The sequence below is a fragment of the Grampus griseus genome (genome assembly GCF_964374135.1).
Source record: "Grampus griseus genome assembly, chromosome: 15".
NCBI classification, from domain to species: domain Eukaryota; kingdom Metazoa; phylum Chordata; class Mammalia; order Artiodactyla; family Delphinidae; genus Grampus; species Grampus griseus.
The window spans coordinates 34,508,184-34,533,487 of NC_139009.1; the positions used below are offsets into that span (position 1 = coordinate 34,508,184).

At 50.1% G+C, this 25,304-nt stretch overlaps 2 protein-coding genes across 4 annotated transcripts in view; both read right to left on the reverse strand.

Moving 5' to 3' along the window:
• Window positions 1-1,556: 1,556 nt before the first annotated feature.
• ZFP36L2 (ZFP36 ring finger protein like 2) lies at window positions 1,557-4,953 on the reverse strand. The gene is made up of 2 exons (XM_082672280.1): window positions 4,619-4,953; window positions 1,557-4,094 (listed from the first exon to the last, which is right to left on the reverse strand). Exons 1-2 carry the CDS (start codon window positions 4,667-4,669, stop codon window positions 2,655-2,657), a joined length of 1,491 nt encoding a protein of 496 aa, XP_082528406.1. The 5' UTR covers window positions 4,670-4,953; the 3' UTR covers window positions 1,557-2,654.
• A 2,443-nt stretch (window positions 4,954-7,396) lies between these two features.
• Window positions 7,397-25,304, reverse strand: part of THADA (THADA armadillo repeat containing) — a 314,312-nt gene continuing 296,404 nt past the window's right edge. For all 3 annotated transcript variants that reach the window (XM_082672019.1, XM_082672020.1, XM_082672018.1), the window contains 2 exons: window positions 10,555-10,724; window positions 7,397-9,504 (listed from right to left, as the gene is read on the reverse strand). In XM_082672019.1, the coding sequence (XP_082528145.1) occupies window positions 9,112-9,504; window positions 10,555-10,724 (563 nt within the window). In that variant the 3' untranslated portion in view covers window positions 7,397-9,111. The remainder of the gene's footprint in view (window positions 9,505-10,554; window positions 10,725-25,304) is intronic.

The window sequence follows — 25,304 nt, forward strand, 5'->3', positions numbered from 1 at the left end:
TCCCAGACCTGGGTTGGATTTGCTTTCTGGCCGCTTACAGTCTCAAGCACAGACACTAATCCTTTTGCATAAATAACGTGTGTGCTCACTCCCAGAGGAAGCCGTCCACATAAACATTACCCTGATATAAGTTTAACCTGTTTCATCTTCCTTCTCTTTCTGTCCTCTGTGGACAAGGACACAACCAGGATTTCCAAAGTCCAGGCCAAACCCTGGTTCTCCGGCCCAGGAAAGGCTGGGCCTAAGCCCCCATCCCCAATTCAGCCACGGGCTGGCAAGACCCTCCTCACCCAAGCAGTTTGGTTCCCTGTGCGTCCCAGTGGAAAAAAAAAAAAATCAGACCTTCAGCTGCCACTGCAGACACGTGATCTGCTTGGTGACTCACAGGCAGGCCCCACGCCTCAGGCCTCCCAACCAGGCCCAGCCACCAGTCAGCCAACACGGGGATGCATCTTATTACCAAAGAGAACAGCTAACTAATGCCCTTGACGGTCCAAATTACTTTCTTTCAGCTAAAAGAACTTGTATATAAAATAGATAGGGGGACAGGCTCTTCTGAACTCTGGCTCTGCCAGCTCTCTGAACCCTAGCCCCCCCCAATCCCTCTAAGACCTGGGTAATGCCTGACAGCGGTGAGAAGGTACAAACCTAGATACTCCCATTTAAAAAAGGAAGCTATCTTACACATCAATACCTTTTTTTCCCAAAAGTTTTATTGGGGGAAAACTACAAAACATTTACAGTACAATGTTTACAGTCACAATTTGTAGTGAACTGATTCCCCAAATATATTACAACTCAAGTTGACTTAACCTTGTTACATTCAAATACCTACTTCTGTCAAAGTAGTCCAGAATACATACATACATAGTGCTCCAACTGTACCTACGTACAAACAAACTACATCTACTGCTCATTCATCCGCTGTCCAGGAAAGCATTCCTGCCTTTCCACACGGAAAAAAAAAAAAAAAAGTACAAGTTTTGGAATTTTCTGTAATTAAACAAGGCATATTCATGTACTACATATCATTTTAGCACTAAGAGGTGGCCTCTTCACTTTATAGCTATATAAAAAAAAAGTGGTAAAAATCTTTTCCTTTTGTGCAGTTGAACCCATCCTACATTCAAATTCTCTCAAGCACTAATAGACAAAATACTTATTTGGTTGAGGAAGATTTAAGGCAAGTTCTGGCCCTTCCAAAGGCACTGTGAGATTACCCTCCCCCCCCATTATTGCTACATGTCTTTATATGCAGAGTATGTCACAGTAGAACTGGTGGAATAAGCAAACAAAAACCATTTTCTGCTGATTTATAAAGATGGAATGAGAAAAGCATGCCACATGTAAGCCTGATTGCAAAGTATGTGGTCACTTTTTTTCTTTTAAAGTTGGATGGGCTACAACCATGATACATTCTAAGAAAAACTCATAAGATGTTCCTCAAACTACTTCCACAGCATCAAGATAAGATTTCCGTAAAGAAACCATGCAATCTTTCAAAATTTACGTAAACAAGGAAAGAAATTAATGAAATAAATATTACATACAATCTCTTAAATTAAGAATTTTTTTTACTCATTTACAATAAAATAACCAAGTGAAGTTACAAAAGGCATATATTACTGTGAAAAGAACATACACTCCACATTTTGCCGATTAATAATGGCAATCATAATTTAACATAATAAAAGAATATATATCTATTGCTTTTCATCATACTTGATAAATACAGTATGAACAAAATTTTCAATGTATACTTTTCACAAGATAATAAATAAGTTAAATAGTTTTTTCATATTGAGTTGTGGTGCAGTGGTGCGAATCAACTCAAAACAGCTAAAAATTCAGCAGTTATTCCCCAACAATTACAAACTAAGCTCTGCACAAGGCTTCCAGAAAGAGCAGACAAAACGGTTCTAACTTAAACATCCACTAAGTGGTGGCAATGAAACCAGGAACCAGTATGAAACTTTGGAATGCAAGGTTTTTTTTCTTCCAGACATATATAACTTTGTTAAAAAACAAAAAACACCCATGGAGCTGAGGTCTACTATCAAGGCATATTCTTGGCAGAATATTGGATTCTAAAAGCTTATAGGTTTAGCAAAGTGTTGGCTGGCTTGTTTGTTTACACTGGTCTGAGACAATTAGGAACCTCTCTCAAAATAAGAGTCCCCACATCTGGACTGTAACTAATGCTTTGCAAGTGAAGATATGGAATGGTGGTTGGTAGCTGCTGGTGCCGGGTTGATTTTTCCTAAAGTCCCAAACTCATCGGAGACCTAAAAAAGTTTGTGTTTGGTTTTTGTTCTATTCGCATCACAACTGCTCTGTTGTGAATATTTTGTTCAATACAAAAAGTTCGTAGGCTTTTTTTCGCTCAACAAGAATGAAACTTCGTAATAATAATAAAAATAATAATAAAAAACAAAACAAAACAAGAGGAAACCGAAAGGGGAGGGGTGGGGGCCCCTCCCGGCACACAAGTTCGAGTCCAAGTGCTCGGTGCGGCCTGCAGTCTGCTTGTGGCCGAGGTCAGCCCCCCACACTCCCGAGCCTCGCTGCCCCTAGCAGGGGCGCGACTGCAGGGGCGCCCTCCAACACCCCCAGAACGACCTTCCCTTCCTCCTCCTCACTAGCGCCCTCTTGCCTCAGTCGTCGGAGATGGAGAGGCGGCTGAAGATGGGCAGGCGGCGGCCGGGGTCGAGGCTGGGGGACTCAGAGCCGCTGAGGCTGCCCGAGCTCAGAGAGCCGCTCAAGTAGCTGTCGCGGTCAGACAGTGAGTCCGGGGGACTAGGAGGCGCGTCGAACACGGGCGACTCGGACAGGCGGCGTGGCAGCTGGAAGCTGAAGGGCGGCGAGGGCGGCGCGGCGGCGCTGGCAGGGAGGGGCGCGCTGGGCGGCGCCGGGGGCTGCGCGGGGGGCACTAGGCCCTGCTGCTGCTGCTGCTGCTGCTGGCTGCGATAGTAGGCGGCGGCGGCCACGGCGGCGAAGTTGTGGGTCTGGATGGCGAGAGGTGTGATGAGGCTGCTCAGCTCCGGGCCGAAGGCGAAGGCGTTGTTGGCGCACGAGGCCGACGAGCAGGTGGCGCAGGGCGCGCCCGGCGCGAGCAGGTCCTCGGCGCCCCCGGTGCCGTACAGCAGCGCGGCCGCGGCCGCTGCCGCCGCAGAGGCACAGCACGTCGGGGCGCCCGAGGGCGTGGAGGCAGCCGAGGCCGAGGAGCAAGACGAAGCGGACGAGGAGCAAGACGAAGCCGAGGAGCAGGAGGGTGGCGGCGGCGTGCGCGACGTGGGGCTGTCGAGCAGCAGGGGCGACTCCAGGCCCCCCGGGGGCTGGTGGTGGCCCGACGGGAAGCCCGAGAAGCTGAGGCTGTGGTGCAGCTTGGGCCGCGGCTCCCGCGGGAAGCCCAGGTGCAGCGCGTCGCGGGCGCTGAAGGTGCGCAGGTCCCCAGAGGCACCCCCCGACGGCGCGGGCCGCCGCTCATCGGCGTTGTGGATGAAGTGGCAGCGCGGCCCATAGGGGCAGAAGCCGATGGTGTGGAAGGTGCGGCACAGCTCCGTCTTGTACTTGGGGTGCCGCGTCAGACTGCGCAGCTCGTGGAAGCCATGCGCGAACTGGCACTTTTCGCCGTACTTGCACGTGCCGCTCTCCTCGAAAGGCCGGCACAGCTCAGTTTTGTAGCGCGTTGAGTTGATCTGGGAGCCGCCTCCCCCCTTCTGCTGCTGCTGCTGCAGGTGGAGGAGGTGCTGGCTGCGCTCGCCGTTGTCGCTGAACGAGCGGTCCCGGAATTTGTTCTCCTTGTTCAGCAGGGCCGTGCCGCCGCCCCCCGACGGCTCCTTAAGGGTGCCGTAGGAGGCCGGCCCGCCCGCCGCCGCGCTGCCGCAGCTGCTGCCGTTAGCTGCGCCCGGGAACTTGGGCGAGCAGCTGCCGGGGCTAGGCGCGGGGTGGGCGAGCGCGTGCAGGTTGCTGGCTGAGTGCCGACGGAGGAAGCCCGGCGTGAAGCCCGAGCTGGGGGCGGCGGCCACGGGTGTCCCCACCGCCTTCTTGTCCAGCATGTTGTTCAGATTGAGGTTGGCCAGGGACTTCTCCGTCTGCCAAAAAGGAGGGTAGCGGGGAAGGGATGAAAAGTGGGAAGAGGAGAGGGATGCGTTGGGGTGAACTGCAGAAGAACCACTTCCAGCCCTCCAATTCTTTTTTTTTTTCGGATCTCGACTCGGCCCCCAACCTCCACCCTTACACGCGCACAAGAATCAAGTTTGCGTTGGGAGGAGCCGGACTCTCCACCCTAGGCCGCGCTGGGTTGCGACATGTGATCCTCAGTCGTGGGCCGCCGGCCTGGGCGGCGCAAACCCCGTCCGGGAAGCCCCGGGCAAGCGTGGCTGTGGTCGGCTGCGGAGAAACTAAACAGCTACAGCGACTCCCTCCTGCCCTTCCTCCCCGCTCCTTCTCCCCGTCCACAAGGTTCGAGCACACATTGCAAACTCCGGCATTTTTCCCAAGCCCAAAAAGTCAAGGAGGGAGGAGGACCCCCAAAGCCGAGGACAGAAGGCCAAGCCTGAAAACTCCAAGGGCTTCCTCCTTGCCCGTCCTCTTCCCTCCCTTCTCCTCCGCGTACCTTGCACAAGAAGTCGATATCGTAGAAGGCGGACAGAAGTGTGGTCGACATGTTTCTGGATCCTGTAATGGTCGGAGCTGCAGGCTGGGAGGTCCGGAGGAGCCCTCGGGGCGGCGCGGCCGGGCTTGAGCCACGACGAATAACGGGCGAGGGGCGGGGGAGGGACCGAAAGTTTGCGGGGGGCCAGAAAAGAGGGAGCGGGGGCAGCAGCTTGAACTGGTTTGAGGGTGCCCGGGAGTGCAGAGTGGGGGGAGAGGAGAGTGAAGCTAGAGCGCTCCTCCGCGCCCCGGGGTGCCCGGCCCGCCCCCCCCCGCGCGGAGCCGACTGCAGCTCGCGGACTGTTGGAACTCAGCCGCCCGAGAGCGCGCGCCCTATATAGAGCCCCGGAGCGCGGCAGCGGCGGGGCGGGCCTGCCGCGGGGAGGGGACAGAAGGCTGACCCCGCCGGGGTCTCCAGGCAACGCCGCCCGCCGGCCTGCGGACGTCAGGCGCCTTCCTGGCCTCCCATTGGCCGCCGCCAATTTTTTTCCTCTGGGGGAGGGGGCGGAGAGGCCTCGGGGCGGGGCTGGCCGCTGGGGCGCCCGGGGCGGCGTGGAGAGCTCGGCCCAGATGGGTGCTGCTGGGTGGCGGCGGGAAGGTACGGCTCCACTCCTTTGGGGCTGTACTGTTGGAAATCCCCAGCACATTTAACGTGGCCGGGTTTCTGCAGCCCTGGACGTGTCTTTCCCCGCCCGGTCCTGCTAGGCGAAATTGCGGAGCTTTTCTCTCCCACCCTCGGTTTTATACTGGGCGCGGGAATTGCAAAATGCAAGAACATTGCAACCGTCCGCGCGGCCCGGCTGTTTTTGCTAAGGGAGCTCCGGCCGGGGGGCGGGGACTCTGGGCCCGAGTCTGACCGGTAGTGGCTCCATCCCGACTGCACGTGGAGACGCGGTGGGGGTGGGGCCGGAGCGGCCACGCGGGAGGCTGCCAGGGCAGGCAGTCTCGCCCGGAGGAGCCTGGGCCGGTTCCTCCGCCCCTCTTCCCGCCCAGCCTGCAGTAAACAGGGCTTGAGCGCCGAGCCCTGCCGGGCAGGGCTGAGTGTCTGAGGACAAGGCGCTGGCTTTGCTAATCACATCACAAGACCTTGAGCCAGGGCCAAAGGCGCGGAGTGGCGCGGGGCGTCCCGGGCGGGGGAGCCGGCTGGGAGGACGGGAGGAAAGGCCAGGAGAGCCGCGCAGGCATGGAGGCACTTCCCAACGCCTCGTCCGTCTGCTGGTCTGTCCGGCTTTCCCCTGCCCTCCTGGGGGTTGTGGTACAGCTGCCAGCCGAGGCTCCCGCCCTCCCGCCGCAGCCTTGGCCTGGCGCGCCCTCCTAGCCCCTTAACTCCCGGGCCGTTGAGGGCGCCGCGCCCCGCCTTAACTCGTTGTGGGCTGGGGGCTCCGGCTGAGGCCGACCCGCAGCCAGGCTGGGCTAGGCACCGAGGATGCGCCTGGTGGGCTCGCCCCGGTTTCCTTCTCTTGCCAGCCCCACACCCCAAAAGCCCGCGTTGGGAAATGCTCTTTGCCAACGGCGCCCTCCGGGTACGGGGCAGACACCCCCGCCTAGCGCCCAGTGCAGCTAAGGCCACTGTCAGCCCCACTGGGGCAGATCTGGAGTCCGGTCCAGGACACTTCTCACTCCGCGTCTACGGATATGCTGCCAAAAAAGCTGGAGCGGGGCCCATGATTTCGCACACCTGGCAGCCTAGGTTGTAATTGGGCCTAAGTTGGAAGGTCCAGTACCCGCCAGGGAAAGAAGCTCCCGAGACCCACGCCCCCTTGCCCAGTTGATCTTGTTTCTGGCTGTTTCCTTGTGCTTACTTCCATTCGGCGGCGCTCATTCCCTCTCTCAGCTACCCTGGGAGGGAATGAGCCAGGCCTGTCACTCAGGAAACCTCTTTAGAGTTCAGCTTGCACGCAGAGCCCATTGCTGCACTCCTCACCCACCCAGAGAGCTAGAGTCAGCATAGGGCTGCAAGGACTTCAGGATCGGAAACACAGGGCTGGAGTTCAGGCCCTGTCCCTTATAAGCCATGTGATTTCAGGCAAATCACAAAATCACTTTGGCCCCTGGGTTTCTTTGTAAAACTAAGATAATTCCTGCTTTACTCATCTCTCACCTTTGTCAAGGTGCAAATGAGTTATCTGTTAAGGTTTTTAAAAGATAAGTATACTCCATCTTATTTATTAAAACAAATTGACAAAGCATAAAAATGGAGAAAGCCAGGCCTCTGGAGTATGGCCAGATGGGTGGAGGTCTACAGAATCGTGAATGCAGAGCTGAGGGGTCACCAAATCTTGGACCCTCGAGCTTGGAGCCAAGGGCAGTGACCTCAGAAGATGTGACTGCTTCACTTTTGCCACCCGGCCTATACTGGCCCCTAGACAAGGCTGGGCAACCATGGCTGACACTTACAGCCTAGAATACCCAAGAACCCTGATGCTGTTTTGTTCTTTGTTGAAATGAACCACAGCACAAGAGTCTGAGGATGGCCCTGACAGTGGGGTATTCTGAGTTTCCCGTGGGAATGCATCAGGAAAGTGTGAAACAGCAATTTCCCTCACCAGTGCTATTGGAGGTCAGTGACAAGATTTCAGATACAAAAACCAGTGGAAACATCTGTCTCTCCTGTGCTGTCAGGCTGGCTACAACCAGCCAAGATCAAAATCTGGGGTAATTCTCAACAGCTATGAGAACACCCACTTTGCAGGCTTGGTAGAAGGACTTTGGAGCTAACATGTAAACATGGTATGGTACATGCTTTGGTACAGAGTACCTGCTGGTAGAAAATATTTTTATTATTATGTAACTGCTTTTATTTCATTTTAAATGGAGAAAAAAGGAATGCTGGCCTTTTCCAGTGAGCTGGGCTTTGCTGGAGCCGGTTTCATAATTATTCTACCATGGTTATCACCACATTGTGCCAATTCCCTGACTTCTCACCAGCCACGTCTTCTCAGAACAAAAAGAAATGTTCAGTTGGCAACTTTCCATCAAGTGTGGGCTACACAGATGCCTAACCAGGTTATTAATTCAGGATCACAGAAAACACATTTTGAGCTGAATAGTGCAAAACCACCAGGGAATTTCCTGTCTCTTTAGGGCAAAACTTTGGACACTAAGTTAACTTCTTTCCTTACTTCTTCCTACACAGACCTTTCTCTATTCTTCTAGTAGGCTCTATTTTTTAGTGTTAGGTGGTTTTCTTTCAAAGAGAAACAAATTATATTTGAAATATAAGTCTTTCTGTAGTAGGAAATGATCATATCAAACCCTCTCCCCTCTAAACTGCCCCTCCAGACCCTCAAACATCAATAAAATAATTCTGATTGCTCACCTGAGAAGTATTTAAATGTATTTACAGACCCTAAAAAGCTGGGCCAAGTGTACATAGGATTACTGAAATGGTTCTTTCAGATAACTAGGATGAAAAATGAATGTGGATGAGGCTATGACCCATCCAAGCTATGAATTTCAAGATAACTGTCTTTGGGTAACACTTCACTCTGAAATTATAAATTAAAACCGGTAAGCCAGTGGAAAACAAAACTAGCAGCAAAACGTATGCAAGAGCGACACCTGCTGGGTGTCTGAGAAAGAGGGGAGGGCTGGACTTAGAAAAGCAGAAAACCTTTAAGGTTTCCAGGTTAAATCACTGAAATGGATAGAAGTTTTCTGGCATCTTAAATAAGAATCTTCTTGTTACTGCCACCAAGAAAATGACAGTAAACAGTGTAGGCATCAAATAAGTCATTTATTCTGACTCTCCTTTCCCCAGTTTCCTTCTAACAGCCAAGAGTCTATGATTTCACTGGGTGGTGAAACTGTTTTCCTAACAATAGCACAGATACTTTTTATGGTGGGGAGAGGGGGGTAGGAGCTCTTAATGGCTCTTTTAATAATTAGGATGGCATGTGTAGGTCACTGAAGGCTTAAACATGCAGACAGTAAAAACAAAATTATTTGTATGAAGTCGATCCTTAATTCTCCCAGGATCCAACATTTGGAATATATTTCTGCCTTTGCTAAAATCGAATAAAATTTGGAATTCTGACCAAGTGGGCTGTTTGCCAACTAATCCAGCTCCCACAACTAGCCAGAAAAGGGGGGGAAAATCATGTGTTAAAACCCAACTCTGTGTAGTCAATTCAGAGAAAAATGTAGGCCGGCTCTGGTTGGACACTGGAGGTCCTGGGGGATGAAAAAGGCTAATTCAGGCCTGCAGGTGGCCTGCACCTGGGAACAGAGTCAATATTCAACGTGGTAGCCTCACGTCCTACAGTAGCTGCAATAAACGAGGCTGCCTTGAATGACTGAACTGAAGAAAAAGTCCTCTGTAGGACAGAAGACTAGACTCACAGAAGTGGGGGAGTTGTGAAGGGGAGAAGACGCTTAAGTTTCTGTTCAACATTTTCCTGAAGATTGACTGGGGGAACAATCCACCCTACCCCCAACCCCACAAGTCGTCTTTCTTCAACAAGCCGTTTCTGTTCTTGGAAGAGTTAACTGATTCCCTGCTGCAGGAGAGTCCAAAGCCCTGAGAACTGGGGTGTCTTCCCCTTCCTTTCCTTCCAGAAACGCCAGTAACCTCAGGCAAGCCAAAGCCCTTTCCTCCCGAATGCGCAGTCTTGTGAACTCCGCCGTCTTCAAAAACTCAGCAGCTGGTGGCAGCTCTCTGAAGAGCTGGGAAAGGAGGTGGCATTGCTCTGACGCTGTCCTCTGAAGATGACAGAGCCTCTCGGGGCTGAGGGGACGCCAGCTGGACTTGGAGAGGAGGCGGAAGAGGTGCTTGTAGAGGTATTTCATGAAGATCAGGGTCTCAGCCCAAAAGTTGACTTCTGTTTTTTCAAACAGGTAGTCTTCCACCTAAGTCCGATGAAAAAGCCAAAAGTCAACCTTACAGGGATGCTGACTGGCCCCAGTCCAGAACAGAGTCCTGGCAGATGCAGAAGCAGTGTGTTCCCTCCCCACCTGACAGAGGGCTCACTCTCGCCTGTCAACACCCCTGTACACACAGCACTTGCAGCCTTGAAGGTCACCTTCTATCTTCACTCGTACTTCTCCACTGGAGAGAAATTTTTTTCCCCCAGACTTAACATGACCTTTGATAAAGATGTGTTTGTGGTTCTCAGCCAAGATATTTTGGGGGCTTGGTGCTGAAAAGGGGACCTCAACACAGGAGGGGGCCCTAGACCTGAAGGTGCATCTAGAAATCAGAGAGGAGGGAGGAAGGGAGATCTGAGCAGCAAAGAGCAAAGAACTGACAAACACGAGACACTAGTCGCTCAGTATGAAACCAAATTTCTATAATGCTGGGGATTTTCAAGGTCATTTTGTCACAGACACTTTATCTTGTCTCCTAATTTCCCATAAACAGGCTGCTTGTTGAACTCTTGGCCTGCCGGGGATGCCAAGAAGGCCAGCTGAGTCAGACACTGGCAGAGAGGAATTTCAGTTCCCAAGACGCTTTTCCTGCTTATCTCGGTCCTCAGTTTCCCTATCTGTTGACTGACCCCCACCTGGAGGGGCTCATAGTTTTCTTCAAGCAGCAGAGACCCTGGAAGGAACCTGATTCTCTGGAAGTGTTTCACCTTCAAACCTAACCATGGGGAGCCCCTGGTCACTCCAATGTTGACGAATAAGCATCCTCCATAGTTAAACTCTCAACTTCCAAGGGGCCTCTTCCAAGGGGCTTACCGTTGGAACTCCACAGGCCAGCACGAGAGCTGCCCCAGCAGCACCCGCGGGCTGCTGGGGCCATTTGGAGACTCCCTAATTGCTTGCCGCTCTGTAATCTGAGCACCCAGAAGCACGCTTTCAGCAGGCACATCAGGCCCATGTAAGCCTGGAAGTGCTGCACCTGGTGGGGTAGGATCACTCCCACCCACCTCCACTGCCCGGACACCCCAGGATTACCTGATGCATGCTCTCCACACAGACCGTGAGGTCATCACCCTCCCCCAACAGCCATCCTAGCAGGACTGGGAGTCCAGGGGCCAGCTGGTCCCACTGCTGGAGCAGGTCACACAGCACAGCCAGGGCCAGATCCAGTGCGATGGAGGCGTCCACCCGGCAGAAGGCAAATTCTGTGGAAATGAGAGAGGTGAACCATGAATGTGCTGCTCAGGGCCAACTGGGGAGGCTGTGCAGGACTCCAGGAACGTTAAAGGCTTCAGATAAGATCACTGCCAGGGACTTCCCTGGTGGCACAGTGGTTAAGGATCTGCCTGCCAATGCAGCGGGCACGGGTTCGAGCCCTGGTCCAGAAAGATCCCACATGCCACGGAGCAACTAAGCCCGTGCGTGACAACTACTGAGCCTGTGCTCTAGAGCCTGCGAGCCACAACTACTGAGCCTGCGTGCTACAACTGCTGAAGCCCATGCACCTAGAGCCCGTGCTGAGCAACAAAGAGAAGCCACCACAGCCATTAATAAATAAATAAATAAATAAATAAATGAAAATTAATTAATTAACTAAAAAAAAACCCCAAAAGAATCTGCCTTACCAATGCAGGGGATACGGGCTTGATCCCTGGTCCGGAAAGGTCCCACATGCCATGGAGCAACTAAGCTTGTGCACCACAACTACTGAGCCTGTGCTCTAGAGCCCGGGAGCCACAACTACTGAGCCTGTGCGCCACAACTACTGATGCCTGCACGCCCTAGAGCCTGCACGCTGCAACTACTGTGCCCACGCGCCACAACTACTGAAGCCCGTGCACTCTAGGGCCTGTGTGCCACAACTTTTGAGCCCGCGTGCTGCAGCTACTGAAGCCCGCCCACCTAGAGCCCGTGCTCCGCAAGAAGAGAAGCCACCGCAATGAGAAGCCTGCGCACCGCAACGAAGAGTAGCCACCGCTCGCCACAACTAGAGAAAGCCTGTGCGCAGCAACGAAGACCCAACACAGCCAAAAAAAAAAAAAGGAAAATCACTGCCACTAGCCTGGCAGGGAAGCTGGTGGAATAGTGGGATACGCTCACTAAGAGTTATTAATCCACTCCTGAATCCTGCTGTCTGTGCAGCTAGAATGAGTCATAGGCCTGAATCCCACCATTTCCATGCCCCCTATCCCAGTGTGGACAGAAGCACAGCCCCACCTACAAGACTAGACATCTATCTCCCCTCAGCCCTTCTAACTGGAAGGATATCACAAAAGCTTCCCACCCAGCGTCTCATGTGCAGGCCTGCCGACAACGCCTGAACTCCATTGCTTTGTCCCTTCCTCTGAACCAAATCCTACTGAGCACATAACACATTAACTCTCTAACATCTTAGAGCAGGGCATCAGCAAACTTTTTCTTAAAGGGCCAGAAGGTAAATATTTTAGACTTTGGGAGTCTTACGGTCTCTGACTGAAAGCAGCCATAGACAATATGTAAGCAAATGGTTGTGGCTAGGTTCCAATAAAACTTTATTTATGTTACAATAAAATTTGACTTTCATGTAATTTTTGTTTCACAAAATAATATTCCTCTTTTGATTTTTTCCAACCATTTAAAAATGTAAAAGCTGTTGGTAGTTCACAGGCCGGTGACGGGGCGGGGGGGGGGGGGCTGGGATTAGCTCACATTCTGTGGCCCTCTGTTAGCGTGAAATCGTTTTTCAGAGACTCATTTTCTTAGCTGGCTGGAGGAAGGGCGCTAAAAGAGTCGAATGGGGTGCAGAAAGAGGAAGTGGGTGCCTTGGGGAAACCATTGCTTACTTCACCATTTTGCCTTAGACAGTCCTAAATACGGGTTTGAAGGGAGGCTCAGGGTGTTGACATTTCTGCTAACAACCCCGTGTCTCCCACCCCCAACCCGGAGGAGGCCTGAAAGGACTGAAATCCCACCGCACAGACAATAAATCTCTATGGACGCATCCATACACCAATGCTTGTCTTTCAATGACACACTTCTACTGAGACCTCATCTTTCTCAAATCCACATCTCCACTCCAGCCCACAGACCTGTCCGTGACCATTTGGCCCCCAAAGAGACTTGCTCAGCACACAGGGAGAAGCCTCAGAGTCTGGAATGGAAAGCTGAGTTCCCCAGGGCGTTGAACCAGGCTTAGTGGACCTATTAGGTGCCATTCCCTAAGCAAGTCCTTTCTCTCCAGTCCTTCAGCATCCTTTGGGTTGGGTATTACCATCCCTACTTCACAGATGAGGAATCCAGGCACAGATACGTTAACTCACTTGCGTACAGTCAGAGAGCTTTAAGTGGCTATAAAGAAACCGGAATTGACAACAAGTTTCATGGTGCATGCAGAGCGCAGATTTGGAGGATTAGCACCAACATTCCAGAGATTTAGGTCTTCCTGGTGAGATAAACAGAGTTGGTGAACCTCCAGCAGGGCCAGCACTACATAGAGCCCGTGACTCACGGAAGCAGCCAAAGGATCAACGTTACTATCCTCAGAGCCCCAAATCAGTCCCTCAGGACACCTGCCCCTTAGGCTGCAGCCTAGAATCAGGCTTCAAACTGGGAAACAGAAAAAGTTGGGGGGAGGCGTGAAGGTACATTTTAGCTGTCGGTGTGAGCCATGTGTTGGTCCAGCCTTCACCTATAATACAATCTCTACTTTTATCTCTACTGACTCCCCTGTGTAGTTCTCAACTGGTTTAGAGTCTGTATGGGGAAGAGATACCATTAATCGGCATCTTTCAAACCTCAAAGAACTGAAAATACACATGAAGATCAGCATACAATTAAACACATAGCAGATGCTCAAAACATTCCAGTTTATGGCTCTAGAGATCATGAAATCTCTTCCTTTACCCCACTTGATTTGGTTTGAATACTAACACAGGGACTGCCACAAAGAAAGCAAGCAATACGTTGATAATAACGAACACTTTCCTTATTTTTTTTATTTTTTAATTTTTTTTTTACACTTTTTTTTTTTTACACTTTCCTTCTATTTGAACTCTTATTGCTCCTACCACCAGGAGGGAGGTACCCTTATTTAACAAACAAGGAAGTTGTGCTCACAGAGGTTGGGTAACAGGTCCAAGTTTGCACAGTTAGCAGTGGTGGCACTGAGCTAGGTCTCCCTCAGTCATAGGCCAACCCTCCCTGCAGGGAAGCCATGGAGAAACACTCCCAGTAACCCATGGAGATGAATAAGTCAGACTCAGTTTTATCACTTTTATTCATGAAAAAGAGCTCCCAGCTAAGGGGCCATATTTTGAAAAAAAGGGTCAAAGCTGTAAGTCCTCAGTATTGTGGCACCAGCAGCAGGTCAGCTTATCTTGAAATCTTCCAGAAAAACCTGCCCTCTGATTCACCCGTTTTCCCCCCACCCCTTCTTTTTGTCTCCTTAAGGCAAGGACTGAAAGCCCCATAGGGAAGAAAACAGTTTCATCCACCAGCAAAACCAGTGCCTGCAGCTCAGGCAACATTCCTGCTGGGTCCATGAAGAACACTTGGAGGTGACCAGAGATGCCACCAGGAAGGCCAGACGGATGCACCTGCCCCACCTGACACGACACACATTCTCCACCCTGCACCATTTTGCTGTGCATCATGCTTAGGAAGTGGCAGGAGAATGACAGGAATGACAGAAGCACAAGAGGAGAGCTGGTGAGTTGGCTGGAAGTGAAATCTACTAGAATTATAACCATCCAAACACTGACCCTGCAAGGTGAGGAGAGATGGGGAAGGGACACTGGGTTGGGGGTGAGGGCAGGATTAGTTGGATTTAGACCTGCTTGAGGGGCCAGATGCACCTCACCAAGTTCCCTCTTTTTCTACCTTGCCCTGGATGAAGACAGCTCAGCCAGAACAGCCCAGATCTCTACTGGCCAAATGCCTTCTGAAGGGGAGGCTGAAGAGTAGGGGGAGGAATTTTTCACTTAACCACGCAGGCCAGCCAAGCTCTCACAGGCCTGCAGGTCCATCGAGGAAGCAAGAAAGCAAGTGACCAAGCAACAAGTGTGTCGGAAGAATCTGTTGTGTGTCCAGAACAGCCAAAACAATCTGGAAAAATACAACAAAACTGGAGGACTCATACTTCCCAATTTCAAAACTGGCATAAGGATAGACATAATATAGATCAATGGAATAGAACTGAGTGTCCAGAAATAAACTCTCACAATTACAGTCAATTGATTTTCGACAAGGGTGTTAAACAACTGGCTGGGGGCTTCCCTGGTGGCACAGTGGTTGGGAGTCCACCTGCCGATGCAGGGGACACGGGTTCGTGCCCCGGTCCGGGAGGATCCCACATGCTGCGGAGCGGCTGGGCCCGTGGGACATGACCGCTGAGCCTGTGCGTCCGGAGCCTGTGCTCTGCAGCAGGAGAGGCCACAGCGGTGAGAGGCCCACGTACCACACACACAAAAAAAAGCACAAGCAAAAAAATTAGACTTCATCAAAATTGAAAACTTTTGTACTTCAAAGGACATCATTAAGAATGCAAAAAAACTCACAGAATTGGAGAACATACAAGGGATTTGTATCTAAAATACATAAAAACTCTTAAAACCCAATAATAAAAAGACAAATAACCCAGTTAAAAACCTATGCAAAGGGTCTGAATAGACATTTCTCCAGAAAAGATATACAAATGACCAATAAGCACATGAAAAGATACTTAGCATCATTAACCATCAGGGAAATACAAATCAAAACCACAATGAGAAACTATTTCATACCTACTAGCATAACTTTAACAAGATAGATACTAAGTTTCTTTTTTATTATTGGAGTATAATTGCTTTACAATGTTGTGTTAGTTTCTGCTGTACAGTGAAGTGGATCAGCCATATGTGTACATATGTCCCCTCCCCCTTGGACCTCCCTCCCTCCCCCATCCCACCCATCTAGGTCATCACAGAGCACCGAGTTGAGCTCCCTGTGCTATCCAGCAGCTTCCCACGAGCTATCTACTTTACACATGGTAGTGTATTTATGTCAAACGTAATCTCCCAGTTCATCCCACCCTCCCCTTCCCCTCCGTGTCCACATGTCCATTCTCTACGTCTGTGTTTCTATTCCTGCCCTGCAAATAGGTTCATCTGTGCCATTTTTCTAGATTCCACATATATGCGTTAATATATGATATTTGTTTTTCTCTTTCTGACTTACTTCACTCTGTATGACAGACTCTAGATCCATCCACATCTCTACAAATGACCCAATTTCATTTCTTTTTATGGCTAATGTTCCACTATATATATGTACCACATCTTCTTTATCCATTCATCTGTCGATGGACATTTAGGTTGTTTCCATGTCCTGGCTCTTGTAAATAGTGCTGCAGTGAACATTGTGGTACATGACTCTCTTTGAATTATGGTTTTCTCAGGGTATATGCCCAGTAGTGGGATTGCTGGGTCGTATGGTAGTTCTGTTTTTAGTTTTTTAAGGAATCTCCATACTGTTCTCCACAGTGGCTGTATCAATTTACATTCCCATCAACAGTGCAAGAGGGTTCCCTTTTCTCCGCATCCTCTCCAGCATTTACTGTTTGTAGATTTTTTGTTGATGGCCATCCTGACCAGTGTGAGGTGATACCTCATTGTAGTTTTGATTTGCATTTCTTGAATAATTAGTGATGCTAAGCATCTTTTCATGTGCCTCTTGGCCATCTGTACGTCTTCTTTGGTGAAATGTCTATTTAGGTTGTCTGCCCATTTTTTGATTGGTTTTTTTTTTTTTTTGATACTGAGCTGCATGAGCTGTTTGTATATTTTGGAGATTAATCCTTTGTTCATTGCTTCATTTGCAAATATTTTCTCCCATTCTGTGGGTTGTCTTTTTGTCTTGTTTATCTGACCAATAAGTACATGAAAAGATACTTAGCATCATTAACCATCAGGGAAAGACAAATCAAAACCACAATGAGAAACCACTTCATACCTACTAGTATAACTTTAATAAAAAAGATAAATACTAAGTTTTGGTGACGATGTAAAGAAATTAAAACTCTCACATATTGCTGGTAGGAATGTTCAATGGTGCAGCCACTTTGGAAAACAGTCTCAAAGTCTCTCCTGCTCTTAGGCATATAACTAGGAGAAGTAAAAAGAACGTATGTCCACACAGAAATGTGTACATGAATGTTAATAAGAGCATTATTCATAAAAGCCAGTAAGTGGAAACAACCAAAACGTTCATGAACCAATGAATGCATAAATGAAATGTGGTACATCCATGCAATGGAATATTATTCAGCTATAAAAAGGAATGAAGCATTGATACATGCTACAACACAGACGAACCCTGAAAACATGCTAAGTGAAAGAAGCCAGACACAGAAGACCACATATTGTATGATTCCACCCATACAAAATGTCCAGAACAGGCAAATCATAGAGACAGAAAGTAGACTAGTGGTTGGCAGGGGTTGGAGAATAAGGAATGACTGCTGATAGATACATTGTTTCTTTTTGAGTTGATGAAAATGTTCTCGAATCAGATAGTGGTGATGGTTGTACAACCTTATGGATATACTGAAATTTGTACATATGCACACTTTAACTTGATGTATTTTATGCTATATGCATTACATCTGGGCTGGGGGGCATGGAGAGTGTGGAAGGCTGAAAAGTGGCCTCCCAAAAGATACCTATGTCAAGTCCCCGGACCCTGTGAATGTTACTTTACTTGGATAAAGGGTCTTTGGAGCTGTGACTAAGTTGAGCCCAATACTGAGATGAGGAGATAATCTTGGATGATCTGGGTGGTCCCTAGATGCCATCACAGTTGTCCTAATAAGAGAGGGGCAGGGGGAGGTTTGACACTAGATGTACATAGGAAGACACACAGAGGAGAAGGTGACGTGAGGACAGAGGCAGAGGCTGGAGTGATGCAAGCACAGAAATCGTGACAGCCTCCGGAAGCTGGAAGAGGCAAGGGCCGGATTCTTCCCTAGAGCCTGCAGAGGGAGTGTGGCCCTGCTGACACCTTAATTTCAGACTTCTGGCCTCTAGAACTGAGACGATAAATTGGTGGTGTTTTAAACCACCAAGTTTGTGGTCATTTGTTACAGCAGCCACAGTAAACGAATACGGAGGAACCAAGGGTAGGTTGTGGGATTTCTTTTTGGAGTGATGAAAATATTCTAAAATTGTTCGTGCTGACGGTTGCATAAGTCTATGAGTATGATAAAAAACACTGAATCATACTCTTTAAATGGGTGACTTGTATGGTATGTGTATGGTATATCTCAGTAAAACTATTATGTTAAAAAAGAAACTCTGCTATGTGCCCAAGTTAGTTCCAGTTGCTGGGAGGAAGCCTGGCCACAGGGCCTGCCTGGAAAGGAGCCAAATGTCTAGAGCCCTCAAGCTTGCTTGTGGGGTCCAGGCCTCAGGTGCTGGAGGACTCTGCAGAGGTGAATGGTTGGGTCAGAAGGTGGAGAGGAGGCTCGAGAAGACTTCCGGGAGGAGCTGGGACTCTGCCTGGCCCTTTACCATATAGTCAGGAAACAGGTGCTGATGGTCTGCTCTGGGGCCGGTGCTGTGCTAAGTACTGTGGGAAAGCAAAGCAAGTGGCTGACATGTGCTGTCCTCAGGAAGCTGGTGGTCTAGATCGGAAGGTCAGGCTAACACTCAGGCAACAGTAAGGAATCAGGTGCTCCATGGAGTGGTCTGGATCCCAAGAGCTGCAGGAGTCAGGGGAGGGGAGACGTCAGTGCGGGGGGAAAAATCGTCTCCTAGACTCTCCCCCACTGGCTACGTAGCTAAGGCAAGCCCCCTCTGGGAGCGCTTCAAGCGGGAAAGGGGTGCTGGCACACACTCATGTCTGTGGGGGCCAGTGCAAGGCAGACTGGATCAACACTCCGTCACTTGGAAGCGAGTTGGAAACCCAGCAGATGAGCGTTTAGAACTGGTTAATCCTGTGCTTTCCTCCTTGAGAATGAATAACTCGCTTGGATTGCAGTGGAGGGCAGCAGACAAGAGGATGCAGGGCTGCTGCCGCGTAGACTTCCTCTTGCTACTGCTCCAGCCACATCAGGGCTCTCTTGCCAAGGCGGACCCTGGGGACCAGAAACTCCTACTTGCTCCCCTGCGGTCTTCTTCCCCACCTCCATGAAGAGGCCCACCTTGGGGCTGGGAGCTGAAGTGCAGGCTTCACGCAGTGTGCTGGATCCACTCAAAGTCCCAGCCTGTGTCCCCTGACTAAGAGAAGGGATCATTTCTAGGCAGGTAGACAAGCAAGTCACAGGCTTTGAGGTCATTTTCAACTGTACTGATTAAAACGAAAAGTGCCGACATAGATTTTTTCTATGTTGCCAACCTTAGAAACCAATTCAGACCATGGATTAGAAACCTACCGTCTGATTCTAAAGTATCATGGGGGAGATGCCTTCTAGACCAAGGCCATTGGTCAAGCCTCCTTCCCAGTCCTTCCCAAGAGAGGTCAAGTCAGCCCAGGAAATGCTGAGCAAATGGTGATGGGTTGGATTCTCCCTGCCACCAGCTCTGGAGAATCCTGTTTCAGGCATTTGTGGGAAATCCCTCAACCCTGCCACCCAACCAACTCTCTGCTCCCCCCACCCATTTACCCATCAATTCAAGCTTTTATCTCCCCACAAGTATTTATCGATCACCAGATAGGGGGCTGGGAGGGAGGGGGGACTGTGAGAAACATGAGGAAAATTCCAGGCCCTTCTCTCAGAGAGCAGATAGTTTAGTCAGAGGCAAGCTGACACCTATAAAGTGTTAGGAAATAGTCCAAGATGGTGCATGACAGGGACTAATTATACCATTACTAGCAGTAATGAAAGGAGAAAAAAAAAAGTGGGGAGTGGGAGGAGGGAGAGCTTCACGGAGGGGAAACTCGGGCAGGCAGGGGCCAAGCATAGCTGGGATGAAAAGGAGGTGCAGGGAGATTAGACCTGCCTGTTGAAGAGGGGGGTTTGGGGGAGCTGGAGGTGAAGATGGAGGGGCAGACGGCCTAGAGCAGGCTTGCGGGGGCAGAGTTGAGCGAGTACAACTGTGCTTCTTTTTTTGTGAGTGAAAATATTTTAAGGTTTCACTAAGCTGTTTCCAGACAACTTCATCACTTCCAGTCTTCTCCACAGATTCCTGCACATCCCCCTCAGCAGGGCAAGAGCCTGTATTTTAACTAGTCATGAGAAACAAGTGTGGAACCGAAGCTGGTTCAGCTGCTGACTCTGCCATTCAACTCTTGCAGGGTCTCCAGGAACCTCACTGCCTGACCCTCTGACCCTCTACCCCTGCTGACCCTCTACCCCTAGAGCCGAGGCTCTCCGCTCCCCAGGGCCCTCGGAGCCAGGGCTCAGAGGTGGGATCTCCAGGCATTGCGGTCAGTGAGAGGATTTCCTAACCCATCAAAGGTCATCATCTCAGACTTACTTTACCATGAAACAGAGCTCCCAGATGACCCTGACCTGAGACAGATGACCCAGAGGAAGGTCTGTCCTAAGGAATGGAGAGAGGTGGCCCCTCCAGCAGCTCTGATGAGCCCAGCAGGAAGTCTGGGTCGGGGAACATGGGTATTCGCAGTATTAGTCTCTGTTCTTTAGCTGAATGTTTTGAAAATTTCATCAAAGAAGATGCGAATGTGCCAGTCGATGCTCCCAAGGGCAGCCCAGCAGGCACTGAGACCACTGCCCACGCACTCACGGATCTATGTCGTGCCCTGGATGAGTCAGCCCCTCCCCTCACTCCCTCTTGGCCATGGTACTAAGTCTGGCTGGGAACTCAGACTTCAGCTGGCCCAGGTGGACCCCTCTTCCTCCTCCTACTTCTGTTTCTTCTTTTTGTTTTTTAAGCCCTGAAAACCACTGTATAAAAGACCGTACACGTAGGACTTCCCTGGTGGCGCAGTGGTTAAGAATCTGCCTGCCAGTGCAGTGGACACGGGTTCAAGCTCTGGTCCGGGAAGATCCCACATGGTGTGGAGCAACTAAGCCCCGTGCACCACAACTACCGAGCCTGCGCTTTAGAGCCCCGTGAGCCACAACTACTGAACCCACGTGCCACAACTACTGAAGCCCACACACCTGGAGCCCGTGCTTCACAACAAAGAGAAGCCACCTCAATGAGAATCTCATGCACCGCAATGAAGAGTAGCCCCTGCTCGCCACAACTAGAGAAAGCCCGCACACAGCAACGAAGATCCAACACAGGCAAAAATAAATAAATAAATAAACTTATTAACAAAAACCAAAAACACCGTACACATAGAGGCAACCAAACACACACCGGGGCTCCAGGGTTCCCAGGCCCTACGGGACCCAGCGGAAGTACCAGGCAGCAGTGCAAATGGACGGCTGGGTCCTCACACAAGTTTGGTACAGCTCACATGGTTTTCTAAAAATCAGATTTCTCATAAAAATCCAGATGCCTAGCATCTTTGGAAAATTCAGAAAATTAGAACCTGATGTCTCTATGCCTGTGTTTTACTGCGACTTAACAGCTGCTTGGAGCAGAGCAGTGGCCACGCCCTGTAGGAGGCATGTGTGTGCCCTGTCTGGCCCTACTGCCTCCCACCTCACCCCTGCAGGCATGCAGGCTTGTGGCGCCTACACTAGGGTACCCAGGAGGGCAGCTGGCCTCCAGCCAGCCCCTTACCTGTACAGACGAGAACACTGAGACCCTCGAACAAAGCTCTCTCCTCACATCCCCCCACTGCTTGCTGGGCCTTCCCTCTCCCTCCACCTCTCACGGCTTTGATTTCCTCATCATTCCTTCTGGGCGATGGATCTTCTTCCTCATCTTGACTTAGCCAGGCCTACTCATCCCTCAGCACCCAACTCAAGTCCTGTGGTCCCACTGTGACCTGTCTCTGCTCGTACCTGTATCCAATGTGTTCACAGATGGTGAGGAAATGCATTCCATGGCTGAGCCCCATGTCTCTCCTTTTCCTGGGATCACCCATGAGATAGCAGTGGGCACACAGCAGATACCATTCACTTGGCACTTGACTAGAGTCTTGTACTAAAGCAAGTGACTTAGGGCTTTGTTGAGTTTCCCCAATGGGAAAACCTCAAGATCGCCAAGAGTCCGGTCACACGTGGAGACAGGATTATTGTTGTCACTTTACATTTAAGGCTGTTGAGGTTTAGAGAACTTACTCTTTCAAGATCACGCAGGTTGTAAGCGGTAGGGCCAGACACAAACCCAGATACAGGCTTGTCTGACTCCAGAGCCTGTATTCGGGACCATTCTGCTAAGCTACCTATAAATGTTGAATGAAAAGATGGATGGATGAATAAACTGATTATTTCCTGTTTGCCACCCCCCACCTCCCACCCCCGGACCCATTCTTTGTCCTTCTCTATCCCGCTCAGTGCCCCAGGAATTTGATCTCCATGGATCAACCCAAGTTTCCTTGCCACCTGGCTTCTACCTAGATTCTTCTAATAGGGAGGGAACACTGAGATTTTGGAAGGCAGGAAGAGAGAGAAGTTGGGTGTTTCTTTCCTGTATCCTTCCCTGCAAGTTGCCAAGGTTCTGGCAGTGGCTGTAACCCCTAACTCAGCTCCCACTGGGTTCTGTAACCTCAGTCCCTCTGCTCTCAGCTGCAGGGTGCTAGGGGCAGTGGTAGTTTCCTACCGCTGCTGGTCTCTAAGTGCCTCCCTTCACCTGGCAGTTCTCAACCTCGACATGTTACCCCCAGGGGACATCTGCCAATATCTGGAGACATTTTTGGTTGTCACAATTCAGAGGAGGTGGTGCTACTGGCATTGGTGGGTAGAGGCCGGGGAGGCTGCTAACCATCCTACAATGCCCAGGACAATCCCTTCTCCAAAATGTTGACAGTGCAGAGGCTGAGAAACCCTGCTTTAACCCTACCCACAACCTTGCACAACTGCAAAGAGTCCCTTCAGTGAAGTCTCTTGAAGTAAACACATGGAGGGAGGGATGGAGCTCTTCAGTGTTCATCAGGAACCAGAGGCCTGGGTCTCCACCTGGGGCAGAGGAGGAGGCACCCCCCTTTTCTGGAAGGCAATCCCTAGCTTTACCCCCACCAGCTCTCTGGGCAGAGAGGTGACAACAGGTGGAAAGCAGCCACGTGAGATGAACAGCCTGCTACAGAGCCCTTTCTGTTCGGCAGTGGAAAAATTTTCCAGTTCTGGAGGGAAAGGATAAAAAGACCATCATTTGAAATTCTAAAAATACTTGGGGAAAAAAAAAATCTTTCAAATATTAGTAATTTGCTTTTTCTTAATTTTCTAGCTATTTTCATACGGAACAAATGATCTGGGTTCCCAAAAGTTCCTGTAGACCCAGCTCCCAAAGACTGAGATCCCCACAGGTATAGTCACGTGCCTGATGCAAACATTTTTCCCGGTGACCTATCATGAAACCAGAGATACTGCAGCAAATCCTTTGTTTTCATTCTAAAGAAAAGATATATTTAAAAAAAAAACCTTTATTTTTAAGGTTAAAAAAACTATAATTTAAAAAATGTGGGCACACCTCAAATCACTGGGTAAATATATATACGTATATTTCCCCTCCCTCCCGGTTTTAAAAATGGATACAGCCTACGTGAATGAAAACAAGTCAGCATTTCCTAAGAGTTAAAAAGTGTGCACTTCTTATTCAGTAGGGCCATACTTCACCAAAAAGGGGTTGATAAATTAAATTACAGCTGGTTAATAGTTCACTTGGCTCAAAGCTTATAAAAATACTTGCCTTTGTTCACTTCTAACCACACCAAAGAATAAGAAATGAATTCAAACAAATATCACCCTCAGGCAACAACACTGTGGAAAAGACCTGGTTCTCCTAGAGGCTTGCAATCTGAGGAGGAGGGAGTGGCACCCACCAGCTCTCCACCTTTCCAAGGGACTGCAGTTTTGTGTGCAACACTCTGTCCCATTTCTTGTGGTGACCTCCCAAGGTCAGCGGGGAAGAGTAAGGCACACGTGGACTTTGTCCGTGGCTGTTCCAGAGCAGGATAACCAAGGCGTGCCCCTGGGGCCCTGGTGTGTGAAGAGGCCACAGGGTGACGGATGAGCTGGATCCAGACCAGAGATGCTCTGAATGACAGCGTTGGGCCCACACTTGGCATTCCTCTGTTCAGTGAGGATAGATCACGCCAGCACTCCCTTCCTGCGTGGGGTGCTAAGGCAGCCTCTTGTCCCCAGATGAGCTGGGCCCTCTCTAGCACTTCCCTTGCACTTGGCCTGCTCCTTGGTGATTTCACTCTGTTGAGCTTCCCAAAGCGGGCGATCACCTCCACCTCTTCGTGGAAACTGAGCTCCTTGTGCACTTTATTCCTCTCTACATGGTCACTCACCCCAAAGTGCTCCTCCTGGAAGGGGCAATCTGACCCCTCTCTCCCTGCCCCTGCCCAGTGAGCCAGTGAGGGCAGGCAGGAGAGCCTTTGATGGAGATGGGGTACAATGAGGATGCCTATAGATTGGGAAGCCCTCTTGGGGGCGGGGGGAAGCTGGGCAACCTGAGATTGCTTCCTCCATCAGCCTCTTCCTCTGCCTGGGCAGAGTTCAGCAGCTCTGCAGGCACATTCCACATTCCTTATTCACCGGCTTGGATCTTGCAATTTCTCTTTTCCCTTTCCTTGAAGTCACTCTAGATTTCTTTAGTTGATTTCACTATTAGAATTTCTTTCTCTTACAGGGAATTTCTTCTCAGCCTGAGCTCTTAGGACTGACCAGCTCCTTCTGAGTTCTTCCTGAGGCTTCTCTGGCCCTCAGCGCACTCCCTCATACTCCTCCCTGGTTTCCCACTCCCATCCTCAACCCTTTCAGCTTATTCAGGGCTTGAGGTGGGAGAGAGGAAGAAACCAAATGACTGATTCATTTCAGCACAGCTGTTGTGAGCACAAGGCGCTGTGCCAGGAGCCAGAGCTCCCCGGAAGATGTGTCCAGTCCAGGCCCGGGACACAGCACACAGCTCCAGATGGGGGGCTGCCCAGCTCCCCCAAACACACTGGTGGGATATGGAAGGTAGTGGATGAGGATGGTCCGGAAGTGTATCTGAAGACTAGAAATTTGAAATCAGAAACATCCAGGATGGCAATTTTTCTCTCCTGAGAACCTTCCCACTATCACCTCCCAGCCTTTATCCAGAATCCAGAAAGCTCCCTTATAGTATCCTCTCCTCATTCCCAGGCTTTTACTGCTCTAAACGGAACCAAGACAGTCCATGGTAATATAATGAGCGAATCAAGGTATACACAACTCCTAAACTCACAAAGTGATTTTTTTAAAAATTTATTTATTTATTAATTTATTTTTATTTTTGGCAGCATTGGGTCTTCGTTGCTGCGCGCGGGCTTTTCTCTAGTTGTGGCGAGAGGGGGCTGCTCTTCGTTGCGGTGCTCAGGCTTCTCATTGCAGTGGCTTCTCTTGTTGTGGAGTATGGGCTCTAGGTGCGTGGGCTTCAGTAGTTGTGGCACGCGGGCTCAGTAGCTGTGGCTTGAGGGCTCTAGAGCGCAGGCTCAGTAGTTGTGGCGCACAGGCTTAGCTGCTCCGCAGCATGTGGGATCTTCCTGGACTAGGGCTTGAACCTTCATTGGCAGGTGGATTCTTAACCACTGCGCCACGAGGGAAGTCCCTCACAAAGTGATTTTAAGATATATAAACAGTGCTCATAATGTAAGTGCCTGTGATTTCAAAGTTTCTGGGGAGTTTGTACCTTGAGATTGAGCTCACTCCCAGGTTACCCAAGGTCTTCCCTATCTGTGGCCAACATTCCCCAGCAGCCTCCCTGGAACTGCGGTTGGCCTCCCAA

Excerpts from the sequence above, each read along its gene's own strand:
- ZFP36L2 (XM_082672280.1), bottom strand. The coding sequence starts at position 4,669 with ATGTCGACCACACTTCTGTCCGCCTTCTACGATATCGACTTCTTGTGC. Across the intron at positions 4,095-4,618 it reads ATATCGACTTCTTGTGCAAG|ACGGAGAAGTCCCTGGCCAA; the intron begins GTACGCGGAGGA and ends CCTTTTTGGCAG.